The sequence below is a fragment of the Porites lutea genome, chromosome 5 (genome assembly GCF_958299795.1).
Source record: "Porites lutea chromosome 5, jaPorLute2.1, whole genome shotgun sequence".
Lineage (NCBI taxonomy): Eukaryota > Metazoa > Cnidaria > Anthozoa > Scleractinia > Poritidae > Porites > Porites lutea.
Genome location: NC_133205.1, coordinates 5,998,614 through 6,011,140, shown reverse-complemented (window position 1 = coordinate 6,011,140; position 12,527 = coordinate 5,998,614). Strand labels below are relative to the sequence as shown.

At 40.9% G+C, this 12,527-nt stretch overlaps 1 protein-coding gene and 1 long non-coding RNA gene across 2 annotated transcripts; one reads left to right on the top strand and one right to left on the bottom strand.

Moving 5' to 3' along the window:
* Positions 1 to 3,697: 3,697 nt before the first annotated feature.
* Positions 3,698 to 7,626, bottom strand: LOC140937004 (uncharacterized). The gene is made up of 4 exons (XR_012165425.1): positions 7,414 to 7,626; positions 6,288 to 6,340; positions 5,121 to 5,174; positions 3,698 to 3,944 (listed from the first exon to the last, which is right to left on the bottom strand). It is a non-coding gene; the product is annotated as an uncharacterized lncRNA (long non-coding RNA).
* Positions 6,860 to 12,517, top strand: LOC140937002 (uncharacterized). Its single transcript, XM_073386520.1, has 3 exons — positions 6,860 to 7,174; positions 8,488 to 10,621; positions 11,037 to 12,517. Exons 1-3 carry the CDS (start codon positions 7,042 to 7,044, stop codon positions 11,203 to 11,205), a joined length of 2,436 nt encoding a protein of 811 aa, XP_073242621.1. The 5' UTR covers positions 6,860 to 7,041; the 3' UTR covers positions 11,206 to 12,517.
* The last annotated feature ends 10 nt before the right edge of the window (positions 12,518 to 12,527 follow it).

The window sequence follows — 12,527 nt, the reverse complement described above, 5'->3', positions numbered from 1 at the left end:
GTCATTTAGGCTTGCTAGAAGTCGACCTCCCGAGTTTCTTAGCGAACGCAGCGAGCTTTATAGGCCGCGAAGAGGCCAAGGAAACGACGAAGTCGCGAGAGGTCGTCCTTCGTCCCGCGCCATCGGACGACGGACTTTTTTGAAAGTCCAAGGGTCATTGTGTTGCCATCGTTTGTCTATTATTAAAGTTGTTGTTATTACTACTTTGAACTTGACATTAAACAAGAAACTTTATACTTCAATCGTGAAAGAATTAACAAGACGACATAAGACTCAAGACAAGAGTAACAAGAATAATTAAAAAACAATTGCGGATCCTCAAAAGGGCAAGTTCAAAAGGTACCCTAGACCCACGCAAGGCACCGCCTTGATATCAAATAATCACTTTACCCCTGAAAAAAAAAGTGAAAAAAAGGGAAGATGTGGTAGGCACAGTCACTTCGACCTGTGACGACGACGGGTCATCACTAATGTCCATAAGCAAGATCTTTCTACGTCAAAGGTATTAACTAGAGTGGTGAACATAGTTTTATAACCAAACTGCTTAATTAAAAGATTACTTATTAGAGAAACTAGTAGGGAACTTAAGTGAACCCTTCTTAATCAAGCCAGAAACTGATCAAATGAAATGATTTCGCGCTCCTTTTTGCTAATTCCTTTAGTGCTATTTTGGAGTAATTGTCATAGGGGTGTCTATTAGACAGGGGGCGTTTATTAGAGTGGGGCGTCTGATTAACAACCTAACATTGTAGAGGGGGCGTTCATTAGACAAGTGGCGTTTATTTGAGAGTGGGGGTCTATTAGATCATTACGGTATCACTAGGGTGTGAGGATTTGTCGAAAAGCGAAAAATAACAAAAAGTGACAATAAACCCTTGAAACACTGAGCTGGAATCTTGATAGATGATTAGTGTTATAAAATTTGCTTGCTTCTTAGAAGATCAATGGAGTTACAAGATTTTTCCACCAAGCCCAACTTCCTTATACGGACCCCACTGGGACGGAGTCAGAGAGAAAGGCAGTTGGAGCCCCGGGGGTCTTCCACGTAAAAGGCCCGTGGCAGATACTTGCGCAGGAAATTGGAATTATTAAGACGGAATCCATCAGGAAATTGAGTAACTTTTAATTTTTATTGGACAAAAACCTTGTACCAGAATAATTTAAATAATATCGCATTCTTTTTTACATTTTTCAAGGGCTATAGATATAATTAGTCATCTGTAGTAACACCTAAGAAAATTTCTCATCAGAGCCCGCGGAAATAAATGTCACGTTTCACAAAATGACACCTTACACATGAAAATTTCAGAATTTTACCCGTGTTTTCACAATTCTTGTGAAATTTGACAATTCGGGATCTCATGAGAAATAGTATTTGGTGTTATTACAAATAACTAATTATATCTATAGCTAGCCTGAGTATCAGGCGTTTCTGGGGAAAAGGGGAAAGATGGAAATCTCCTCTCCCCTAGTCCCTTAGAAAAGCCTGATACTCTGGCTAATCTATAGCCCTTGAAAAATGTAAAAAAGAATACAGTATTGTTTAGATTATTCTGATGCAAGGTTTTTGTTCAATGAAAATTAATTTACTCAATTTCCTGATGAATTCCGTCTTAAACCCCTTATTAGAGAAAAACAATCTGGAATCAAAATTGCTATAAAGAAGTACCAGTTAATGCTTTATTCGTCTTTACTTTTGGCGAGTCTCTTCTGCATTTGTCAGGTCCCCAAAACAGTCCCATAGTTCACTTGCAACATAACACCGACCCAGTCGTCAAAAAGTAAAAAGCAGCAGGTATATACAGTGAGCAACACAGCTGAGCAACAAATCTAAACGTGCATCTTGCTTTTCTGTAAATTTCTTTATCGTCCTTGTAAAACTACTACGTGAAATGATCAAATCTTTCAGTTCTCGTATCTTTCTGAACTCAGGCGTTGTTCTCTCTTTTCCGGGAATCTGAGACTGAAAGAGTTGGAAATGACTCGAAGTCGCTGTCGTCAGCTCGAGAGCTCTCTAAATTTTGAGCCACCAGACCAGAGGATTTAAAACCTTTTAATTCATCTTTGTCAATGCCAGGAACGCTCCCAGCTTTTTGACTTACACGTGAAGCTCGTCGTCGATAGCAACAATCTAAAAGTGCAATGCTATAACAAGAGATTATGATCCCTCAGCTATAATTACTAAAGGATAACAGTTTTAGATGTATTCCTATCCATTTCAGAAGAAGACAATTGCATTAAATTCAAATTTTCCCGGGGAGCATGCTCCGAACCGGCCTTCTTAGTACATTTCAGCCTTCTCCGCATTCGGAATTGCGCATGCCCCTCACCTACTCTCCTTCGTGGGGTACGATCGTCCCTTCCCATCGTCTCCAGCGCTCTTCCTTGTTTCCCTCTTCCCAGCCTCCCCACAACGCAAAGAGGCCCCTTCGGACTGAGGAGAGAGCCCTTCACCCACTCTAAGGCCCGTTTCCCGCGGTCAGTGTATCAACAATTTACTAATTATTTATTATTGATTTATTTCATTTATTTTCGGCGCTCAACCAGTACTTTTATACTTCTTTTCGTATCTCTTTCCACTGCTTAATGAGAGAATTCTGGCTGTAAGAAAATAAATTTTAATTTTAATTTTAATTTTAATATTATTTGAAAAGACCAAGAGCCATAATGGGTTATGGCTCTTGAAAAGACACAATATTGCCTGACAGCTCACAATAGACAAAATATGGAATTTCGGCAAAATTTAAACAAAGTCAGCGCTACTTTAAAGAATTAATCTAGTTCATTCAGGATGTATTTATGCATTGGCTAGCCAGATAGTGATTAGATGGTTTAATCTCACCGAGCGAGGCCTTTTTCAAAATTGATAAAGGAAACGGACTTTGGGGCTGATATTTCAAAAATTCCTCAGGCGCCGCATCAACAAAGGAGACTAATTTACCCGTAGGCAAAAAGATTAGCAGCTGAAAGCTGCGGCGAAAGGCAATTTTCCTTACGCATGGTATTCGCCCTCTGGCTAGCATGCCCTAAGGGTAAGCTTCCGGACTCCATAAAAAAAAAGAGATAAATCGAATAGCCGACTGGCCATGCTACTCTGTAGCTCTCTGTGTTTACTATATTTCGGTGGCAAAGCACCTTTTTTATTTCATAGCTTTCTTTGTAATTTAAATTCGTTTGAAATTCAATTGAACGCACAAGAAGCTCCTTGGATGTATGGTTGTCTTCATTGAAGGTAAGAGACTGCGTGGGAAATAACTTGTAGCCTTTTTGTATGGTTAAACCTCATCTACAACAATACTAGCGTCGGCTTTGAAAGAAAAGCCTGGGTATATTCAATGTCTTGAATGCGCCATTTCTGTGACCGACGACTGTACAGCAGCAGCAAAGCCTTACTAAGGATAGCCCGCGTCGTGTGTCACTTTATTTTTTCGACAAAAACTGCAATTTCTCGGCCCTTTTTTTATTCATGTCAATTGTCAATGCGTAGCGGCGATCCGACAATGGAGTGTGTACCTGATATAATTATAATTCATTCAAAATATTTTTGCCAGTGCAGGGTTCAGCAGGGAAAAGACCTTCCATGCCACGTGTCTTTGCGCCGGTGTGAGAAAATAGATGTAAAAGCCTTGCATTGATTAAACGGACGGCCACGAGAAGGCATAGAGGAGAGGCGAGGACTGACTTTAAACACTCAAAATTAGTTTTATTATTACGTTACAACAGATAATGAGTCACGCAGTCCAAAAATAAAAGGGTTTGAAGGTCCTTAAATTCCTCTGGGAGGATTGATGAGATGCAGGTTTTTTTCAGGGGACAGTATGCCCTTATTTAACATGATATGGTGTCTACTTTTAAAACTTATCTAGTCAATTTTTTTTGAAGTGACCGTTTGATAGTCTGATCTCTATAGAGCTGGTTAGAATATGAGCCAAATTCCATCGGGCCTGCAAAAAAATAGGAAAATGGATGTCAGAATTACTGACGATTAACCTCATAGTGAACTGTCATAAATTCCTTCAACAGATCAAAATCTATCAACCATTTAAATCCGCCCGAGAGCAACATCAATTTTCTCTTAACAATACTCATAGAACATCAGGAGAAGAGATTATGAGAATTCTTAAAATGATCACCAGAGGGAATATAGTTGATTAAATCTTTTATCAGATTCTCTAAACTGATTTTCTAAGGAAAAGTATGGAGATCAGTTTGGAGAATTTTAATTCACGGTTCAGTCACTAAATGGTCGATTATTCTTGTTTCTTAGATTAATATTGTCTTTCAGTTATTTAACTTCACATGATAGTGCTTCACTTGATTTAATCGATAATTATAAAACAAGTCGAGAGACCGGTGGCAAAATTGGGTAACCTGTGAGCAGATCTAACCAATTTTCTTCCATGTGTAAATGACGTCAGCACCCAGGCTGATAATTGGTGGCGATTTACTGTTTTATTACAAAATACAACACAATGTGACCAAACAACTTTCAAAGTGCTCAATAATTTAGGCTAGTTTTACGTATTTTATTATGTTTCCTCACCAAACTTACCAGATCATTTGATTTGGCCAAGTGATACGTCAACTTATGACGTCACGACGGATGACGTCACCAAAAATGGGGTTTGTGAAAAAAGTCAAGCTTTAACTATCTGAAAGAGCTTTATAACTTTGGTTTGTTTGTTTATCTTTTTTCTTTTCCCAAGATAAGCTCATTTTTGATAAGATAAACCCTTAATAGCTGCCCAACATCATATCGTTTTAGATTTTCGTTTAATTGGCAGATTCAGCTTGAAAAAATTTACTTTTTAATGAAATTTAGGGGACATAAAAGTATCTCTATTTGGCATCATACAGATATAAGCGGTGAACCAGGTGCAGGGGTTCAGAGAAACGGTGCGAGGAACGTTAAAGTTCTTGAAAACTTTCGCGCGCAGTTTCTAACTGTGATCACAGTTTCTCCAACTGTCGAGAGAGTAAAAACAAAATGTTTCATCATACATTATGTTCGCCCCATATAAGGAAATCCGGATTCCCAAATCCGGGAAATTTTTTCTTTTGGAATCCGGAATCCGGCGCGTTGGAAACTGCAATACAGCTCTAGGGACTCGGAATCTCACCATCGATTGGAATCCAGAATCCAAGTTCCACTGACAAAGACTGGAATCCAGTGTCTGGAATATTACAAACAAAGCCAGTTGCAGTCATTTACTGTACAAATAACCGAAGAGAAAAATAATTGCCCAAGCTTTCGGTTCTCAACAGTATACGCGTTGACCTTTGTACAGTGTTTTTCTTAAGGAAAGTTCCGGAAACTTTTTTGTACCCGGTCTTGAATTACCGTAAGCCATCTATTATGGTCTCCTGGTCACCCAACTTTTCCAAAAAAGCCATTAAGAGTGCTTCAGTTAAGTATCATTGAAACTCATGTAAATCGCGAGAAGTGTTCTCAGAAAACGTGGTTAATTTGAAGTTTAAAAATAGAGGCTTTATAAGTAACAGCACTTCTGGCGCCACGAGGCCTTGGATCCCATTGAGTTTCTCACGTATACTTGCAATATAATCAGTCGTAAAAGCCTAGCATGCCCTGAGGGCTAGCTGTGTTTGATCAATATTTGTGTCAGACGTGTTCGTTAAGAAATTTTTTATATCTTCCAGCGCGGCTTTTGTTTTAAGCCGGACCGGGAGGTAGAGTCTGACACAAATCTGGCAAATAAGTTGTAGGGTTACGATCATTACTGTTAGTCAAGAAGAGTTTAAGAAACTAAGCAAGAACTAGTTTTTTGTTATGCAGATTTTAAAAGGGCGTTGTTGATCTTTGTGGCTGACATCAGTGATATGAAACACTTGTTTACGATGTGATCAGCAAAACAGCCTCAAGCACTTGCTATTAATACATTGTACGAAAGCCAAATGATAAAACCCATTCTACACAGGTTTGATAACGTAACAACTGTATGTATGCCCGATCAAGTTGAAACGAAAAAAAAAAAAAGAAAAGAAAATACAAAGCGGGTCTGATGTGTCTTCCGCTGGTTTTTCGTAGTCCCGTTAGTGTTGGAAATCGATGGACGCCTTGTTCGATTTCCTGTTTGCGATCGGCGAAATCAGTATGCGAGGTAGTCTCTGTACAAATTGCAATTCAGGCTTTTGGCGGCGTGAAGAACTAAAGCGAAAAACTACTTGTAGCTAAGGCTGTGTTTAAATGACTTAGTTGAATGCCACTTAGAGGCAAACCCCTTGTTAATGATCATGAAATCAGGTTCCTGCTATGCTTGACAATGTACCTTTAAATAGAGGCTTTTTTGAAAGGTTGACCATCTATCTACAAAGTGAATGGCTACAAAAAAAGGATAATACAAGATTTTCCTAACAGTAAAAAAATGATTATCTCTATATAATATACAGTCCCTGTCTTTAGTAATGGCTGTGGATCAGGCCTCTTTTTGTATTGTTATTCCACAGTTTTAATCGAGCAATATTGCCCATATTCATAGGCCAAGGCCACGAATATACCGCTTTCGCAGGGGTCGGTAAAGTTCCAGCGCAGAAATAATCCCCTCATAATAAATTTGATATCCTGTAAATATGTAATTTGTTTGTTGGAGTACTAGGAGTGATTTCTGTTTCCAAAGTATCTTGAATGGAACGACCGTATTTCCTTTCTACGCATCAGCTTATTTTCGTGTGCGGCACGTTCTCCTTGTAAAGCAGTATAATCAATATAACATACAAAGCCCTGGGGCTATTTTAAAACACAGATTTTAATGTGCATATATAACTTTTGTCTCCTGGGGGTTGAATCAATTACAATAAAGCTGACTGTCGGCCATTAAAATCTTTAATTTTGCATAATAAGCCTGGGCGAATAATCTTGACTGCCGGCGGGTTGCAAAAATTTGAAAACTAGGCAAGGCAGAGCTACTTATTGTGGAATCGCCCTATCCCAACAGCACCAATACAAGGATTGAAGTTGTTAAGCAATTTTTTCTCATAGATACCTCTGCTACACGGTGGGTTAGCAGCAAAGGAGTGTCAGCGATGACTTCACAAGACAAAGTCTTAGTTAGAATAAAGACTGAGAGGGGCGCCGCCTTAAGCCCGGTGTCGGAGAGACGTGATAACGCTGGCAGTAAAAGCTACTACAAGCAAATCATACAGCAAGCAAAACAAGGTAAGGAAGCTTCGTTGATTCTCGATGGTCCGCTGCACTAAAAATTTAAAATTCACGTGGAAACTTTTAAAACTTTCTCATACTATAAAAAGTAACTTAAATGAAGTTTCTGGTAAGTTCTATAGGTAAACTGTTACGGGCACGTGTGTGCGTTATGTTCTTCAACAAAGATTATCGTAGTGAAATGAAGACTTGAAAATGGCGTCTGTAATAGAAGGTATATCATAAATACTTCATACCATTTTAAATATTCCACCATCATCATGTTTATATAATATTCAGCGCCATAAAGCACCTTAGTGCCTGAGGCGTTTTTTCTCCTTCATTGATTTTACACCGTCACGCTGTAATAGATTGGCAGCGTTGAGCCTTATTAATTCTGCTACAGCTTTTTTGTTCAATGGATTGTAACACGAGGTATTGTCGCTAGAAGAAAAACTAAAAATAGCATAACCCAGCCGTTTTAATACAAGTTTGTATATCAATGTCTAGGATCTTAGCGAACATTTAGTGCGGCTTTGGCAGTTAATTTGGACAAGTCTAGAAAGCACGAGGTCGAGGTTCTTTTAGTGAATCACAGGCAGCCCAACCTGATTGACCGGTCGGCTGGTAGCAGGTAGCGCCAACGTTAAGCGAGGGAGCTAGACGTTTTCAGGGTTGCTGACGTTTGGAACTTTTGACTAGGGAGCTTAAGCAACGACAGCGTCGGCAGTGAAAACGTTGGTAAAATTTTTAATTTGCGTGGCTTGCAAACATTTTTTCGCGTCTTTTTCTGCTATTTGGACCCGCTCAATTTGTCAACATACAATTTTTCCTGGAGTTGAATTCTTCAGTACTTTATCCAGGCTCAAAAAAAGAAAAGAAAATTCGTCGTTGTATGCGGTCCTCGTCCTCCGTAAAACGTCGCATTATCAGATTATAGGAGGTTTCACGTCGTAGTCGTGCAGTGGACTTCAAAGAAATGTACTACGTATACAAAGCGTGATACTCTTGCAAAGCTGTTGTTTTGCTCATAAAACCAATTGTTTTTTAGACGTTGTGGGTTGTCGTCGTCGTCGTTGCTTAAGCTTCCTCACTAACACACGACAACGATGAGTTTTTCTTCTTTCCAGCCAATCCGGTCAAACATTTCAAGCTTGATATTGGGACCGTTTGAAACCCCCTCGTTAACATTGACGTGAGATACTGAGCATGTGTAGCATAGTCTTTCAAAGCAGAAGATAATTTCACTAGGATATTCTTACGCCAAATAATAAAACTTTTCCCGAAATATTGGGTTGCATCCGTGCTTGATACATCGTTTCTCCTTGCAGGAAACGAGGAATTTATGCGTCACGAGGAAACTCCTTGCATTATAGTCAAGCAAGAGCCAGTTGACGAAACGTGCAACCGTCCCCACAATGTGGCGCCATTTTCCTCTACTTGGAAGAAACTTCAAAGTCGAAGCGATTCCGTCGATGAGTTTAGTGAAAAAATATCGCTAGAAAATGTGAAAGATGGGAACCATTCAGACTGCGAATCTCCACCTAAACACACGTCACACCTTGACGGCCCAACCCGTCCCGAGAAGATCCGAAAATTTCCCGGTTCTTCGCGTGAAACTGAATCTCACTCCTTCTCGTGGCCAACTGAAGAAGAACTGAGACGTCTGCGTTTCGAGGCAGGGAAAAGCCCTCTAAGGGCCTCGCAAAATCGAGGCGGTTACTTATCATGTCCTGACAAAAGTTCCTTTAGCCGCTTACAGTCACCGCCGACAGCGAATTCATACTTTGCAGAACGTATCCGCGGAAGACAAAGAATTACTGAGGGGAAATTGATGGAAGAAGTTGACAATCGTGAGAGGCGAGAAATTTTGCAGTACGAAAATGCTAAAAGGCTACCTCCCGATTTAACAAACGCAGGTGAAAATAAACGCAAGGCCACAACTATCACGATGAACGAAGATTATGGTTCAAATTCTCCACGAGAACGCTCGCCATTGTCGCGTAGGTCAGACAAAAATGGTCACACACAAAAAGCTGATTCTACTCTGCAGCTAAACGAAAAAGTCAACATCACTCATTTTAACAGAAAAGACGAGGAGCCAGTGTGGAAGACATATCAGTGGTATCGAGACAGAAAAAGGCCTTATACTCAGCAAAGCAAACGACACAAAGCAGAGCAAACCATATTCATGCAGTACAACGAGATTCGCGATAAGAGGTGCCAAGAAGGCAAAGTTGTAAGCGATAGGAGGAGAGTTTCAGAGGCGCCTAAGGCTCTGCTGAACAGCTTCACTGAGGTCCCTATCGCATCTCCTTCAACGTTCAGTGATACTGCTGAGTATTCGAACTTCTCAAATCTGAACCACACCTCATCGGAATCGTCCAAAGCTAAGTGCGATCCAACGTTATTACACGGCGAGAAAGCACTTTGGAAAGGCAGTGAAAGAACTGATTTCCAAAAGAAAGACCACAAAGCTCTCCATCCCGACTTTATCAGAGGAGACGTGCAACGCGTTGATGGGGACGATAATTACAATAGCAATTTTGAGGTTCATGAAGAAACGGAGCGGGTGGCGTATTGTAAAAAAGTGGAATCACGAAATGATGTTGCAAGTCCACTAAATGACGACGACGTTTGCACAGCACTCGGTGATAAGGATTTGGGTGAAATTAGCAGTACGACCCACGAAAACGATACAAGAATTCTTCCTGAAACTTTCCGCCATTGTCCTCAAGATGTGGCTAAGATTCTGAGGCTTAACAGAATCGTAAATAACGTAAGACACAACCGAGACGGGCAACTTCCCGCAAGCGCTCGAAAAGAGCTTTTACTCGAAGGCCAGGAGAAGCGTCAGTCTAATGATTTCGACCGCCAAGATGTCAAACGAGCATCTGAGGACGAACAAAACCCGACGGAAAACGTTTTGTGTTCTCCGGAAGCAAATCCCCGTAAAGGACAAATAAAAGGCTTTGAAGTCAGACCAGACTATTCGGGCTTCAGTGATTCGGATCAAGAGACCTTTGTCGATGGGCAGGCGATTCTCGACGACGAAGATACCGTGTGTCAAGTGAACGGCCTTCTTTCTCTTCCTGGATTTAAAGAAACCAAGTACAACATCAGTTTGGGAGAGTTAAAACGCAGAATGAACCCGCCGGAGACCCTGACAAGGGTCGAAATGATTTCCTACCTCCGCCAAGCTAAGTCATCTGGGCGATTCTTACTGGATCGCCATAACATCGTGACCGCAAACCGCTCACATCCCACGATCCTTTCACGCTTGTGTGAAGGCGAGGCTCAGGTGCTGGCAGATGGCATTCTCAAAATGAATAGGGAGTATCTACCACTTGCCACGCTCGCGCGCAAGACAGTGGAGGCTTATAAGGATGACGGCTGCAGGGTGGTGAACTGCGAAGACTGCAGGCTTAAGCTAAGAAGACGAATTGTAGATGTTGAAATAACAAGGTAAGGTCTGAGATTATTTACTTGACCTGTTTAATCAGGTGATGAGATAGAGCATGCATTCATTCAAAATATTTCGCCATTTCTGATTGGCTCCAGTCCCCCGGCCAATTTTTCATAACCAACTGGCGCTTACCATATTTGTCGAGATGGGAGCAAAATACCATCGATTCGATGGTGGCTGATTCAGCAAGAGCGAAGCCTTATAAGTAAAGGAATTGTCGGATATTACGATGATTATAGAATGGCTGAACAGGATTCTCCAGTACATTTAAACTGTACACAATATGGAGTCATAAGTTAAGCACAGATCAATATTCAGAAGTCAACAAATTTAAGCACTATAATTAGCAGATTTAAGTTCATTTGGTGTTTTGTTATCTGTTTTGTTTGGTTTTAATTGTTTCCTTTTTTGCAGAAACTCCCTAAAGGAGCTTCTCAAAGTCATAGAAGAGACTAAGAAGGAAGATGGATTCCAAACTTTTGAACACGCTTCTCACAATTTTGGGCTGCCGAACTTTCTCAATCATATATCTCTACTAGATGACTACTTCAAGCTGCTTTTATTGACGCTTCAAGATGTGTAGGGAGAACATTAACTCTACAAGCACGCGATCTATAGTAGCGTAGAAGGGCTGGCGCCTAAAACACAAGAGTTTTTGGTACCCTAGAATGTAGCTATTGAAACATGTTAACTTTTTTTTTTCGCGTCTTGCTAGGAAGAGCCATTTATGGCTGAAAAGTGGTTAAAAAAGCGCGAGTGAGAGTCATACGCTACTAAAACAGAACTGTTGACTACTGTTTCTCCTTTGTTGCAGTGATGTTGATTGCACGAGGTTAACGATGTGTTCCCCAGGGCCATCTCAGGTTAACACGTCATCGGACTACTCTAACTTCAACCGGTTTAAAATTCGTGTTAAGTTTTCCGTAAAAGCGGAACCGCGCTAAGCGTGTGAAAACTTTTTACTTAGTCGTTCAAAAACCTAACGCCAAACTCGAGATCAAAGCCGGTACGGTCGAAAATTTGACCGGCGCGGAGTGAACACCGTTATCGTCTAAATCTTTGTGTGGCAAAGGCGTAGTTGCATGGATGCGTCATTTTGCAATCTCGACCCCAGAGCTCTTCTGCGCATGACGGCCAGGGATGAAGAGCTCTGGGAAACCCTGGAGCAAGATTGTCTCTGGAGGGGTTTCAGCAAAAGACGATAAAAGTGTTTCTGATTGGTCCATCCAAGTTCGCACGACAGCGGGTGAATGTGCGGCGTATCTCGCGTGTGAGCGGGTGGAAGCACTGGGGTCGAGATTGCGCCATTTTGGATCTGCTAAAGTAACGCTCTGCGCATCGGCAGACAGTAAAACCACACACTGAAAAAAGTTGAAATTCAACCTCGTTCGTCAGTTTGGTGTGAACAGAGCGAAAATATTGAACGGTTCCAGGTGAACGAAGTGTCCGATCAAATTTTTTTCAGCCGGTCAGATAATTCGTCCGTTGCCGTGTGAATGATGGCTCAGTGCCACGAATAGCGGGAAGAGGAAACCGAGGGACACTTTTTCTTATTTCGTCTGCGTTTCGTTGGAATGGCAAGTTCAAATTACAAGAAAAGGAACAGAAGGAAGTAATTCCATGAACATGTGTCCCGAGATTGTTTGATGCGTTTGTTAAAGCGAAGCCAAACGCTCCACGGTTCAATTTCTTTGGCTATGCTAAAAACTATCGGATTGTTCTGAGTGAAATTGTAGCAAAGCTTGTTGGATAGAAAATTTTAGTAGGATACGGATATCAAATAAAAAAGTTTAAAGTTTTGAAGTCTAGACCGAACTTCATATCCCCTCGGCATTTTCAAAACGGAAATGAGCCACAAGAAGTAATAAAATATCCACTTCATAAAGTTGCATAAACAGACGCATA

Bases quoted from the DNA above. Each gene is read 5' to 3' on its own strand.
- LOC140937002 (XM_073386520.1), top strand. From the start codon at position 7,042: ATGACTTCACAAGACAAAGTCTTAGTTAGAATAAAGACTGAGAGGGGC. The intron at 7,175-8,487 runs GTAAGGAAGCTT...TTCTCCTTGCAG, and splicing joins CATACAGCAAGCAAAACAAG to GAAACGAGGAATTTATGCGT. The intron at 10,622-11,036 runs GTAAGGTCTGAG...CCTTTTTTGCAG, and splicing joins GTAGATGTTGAAATAACAAG to AAACTCCCTAAAGGAGCTTC.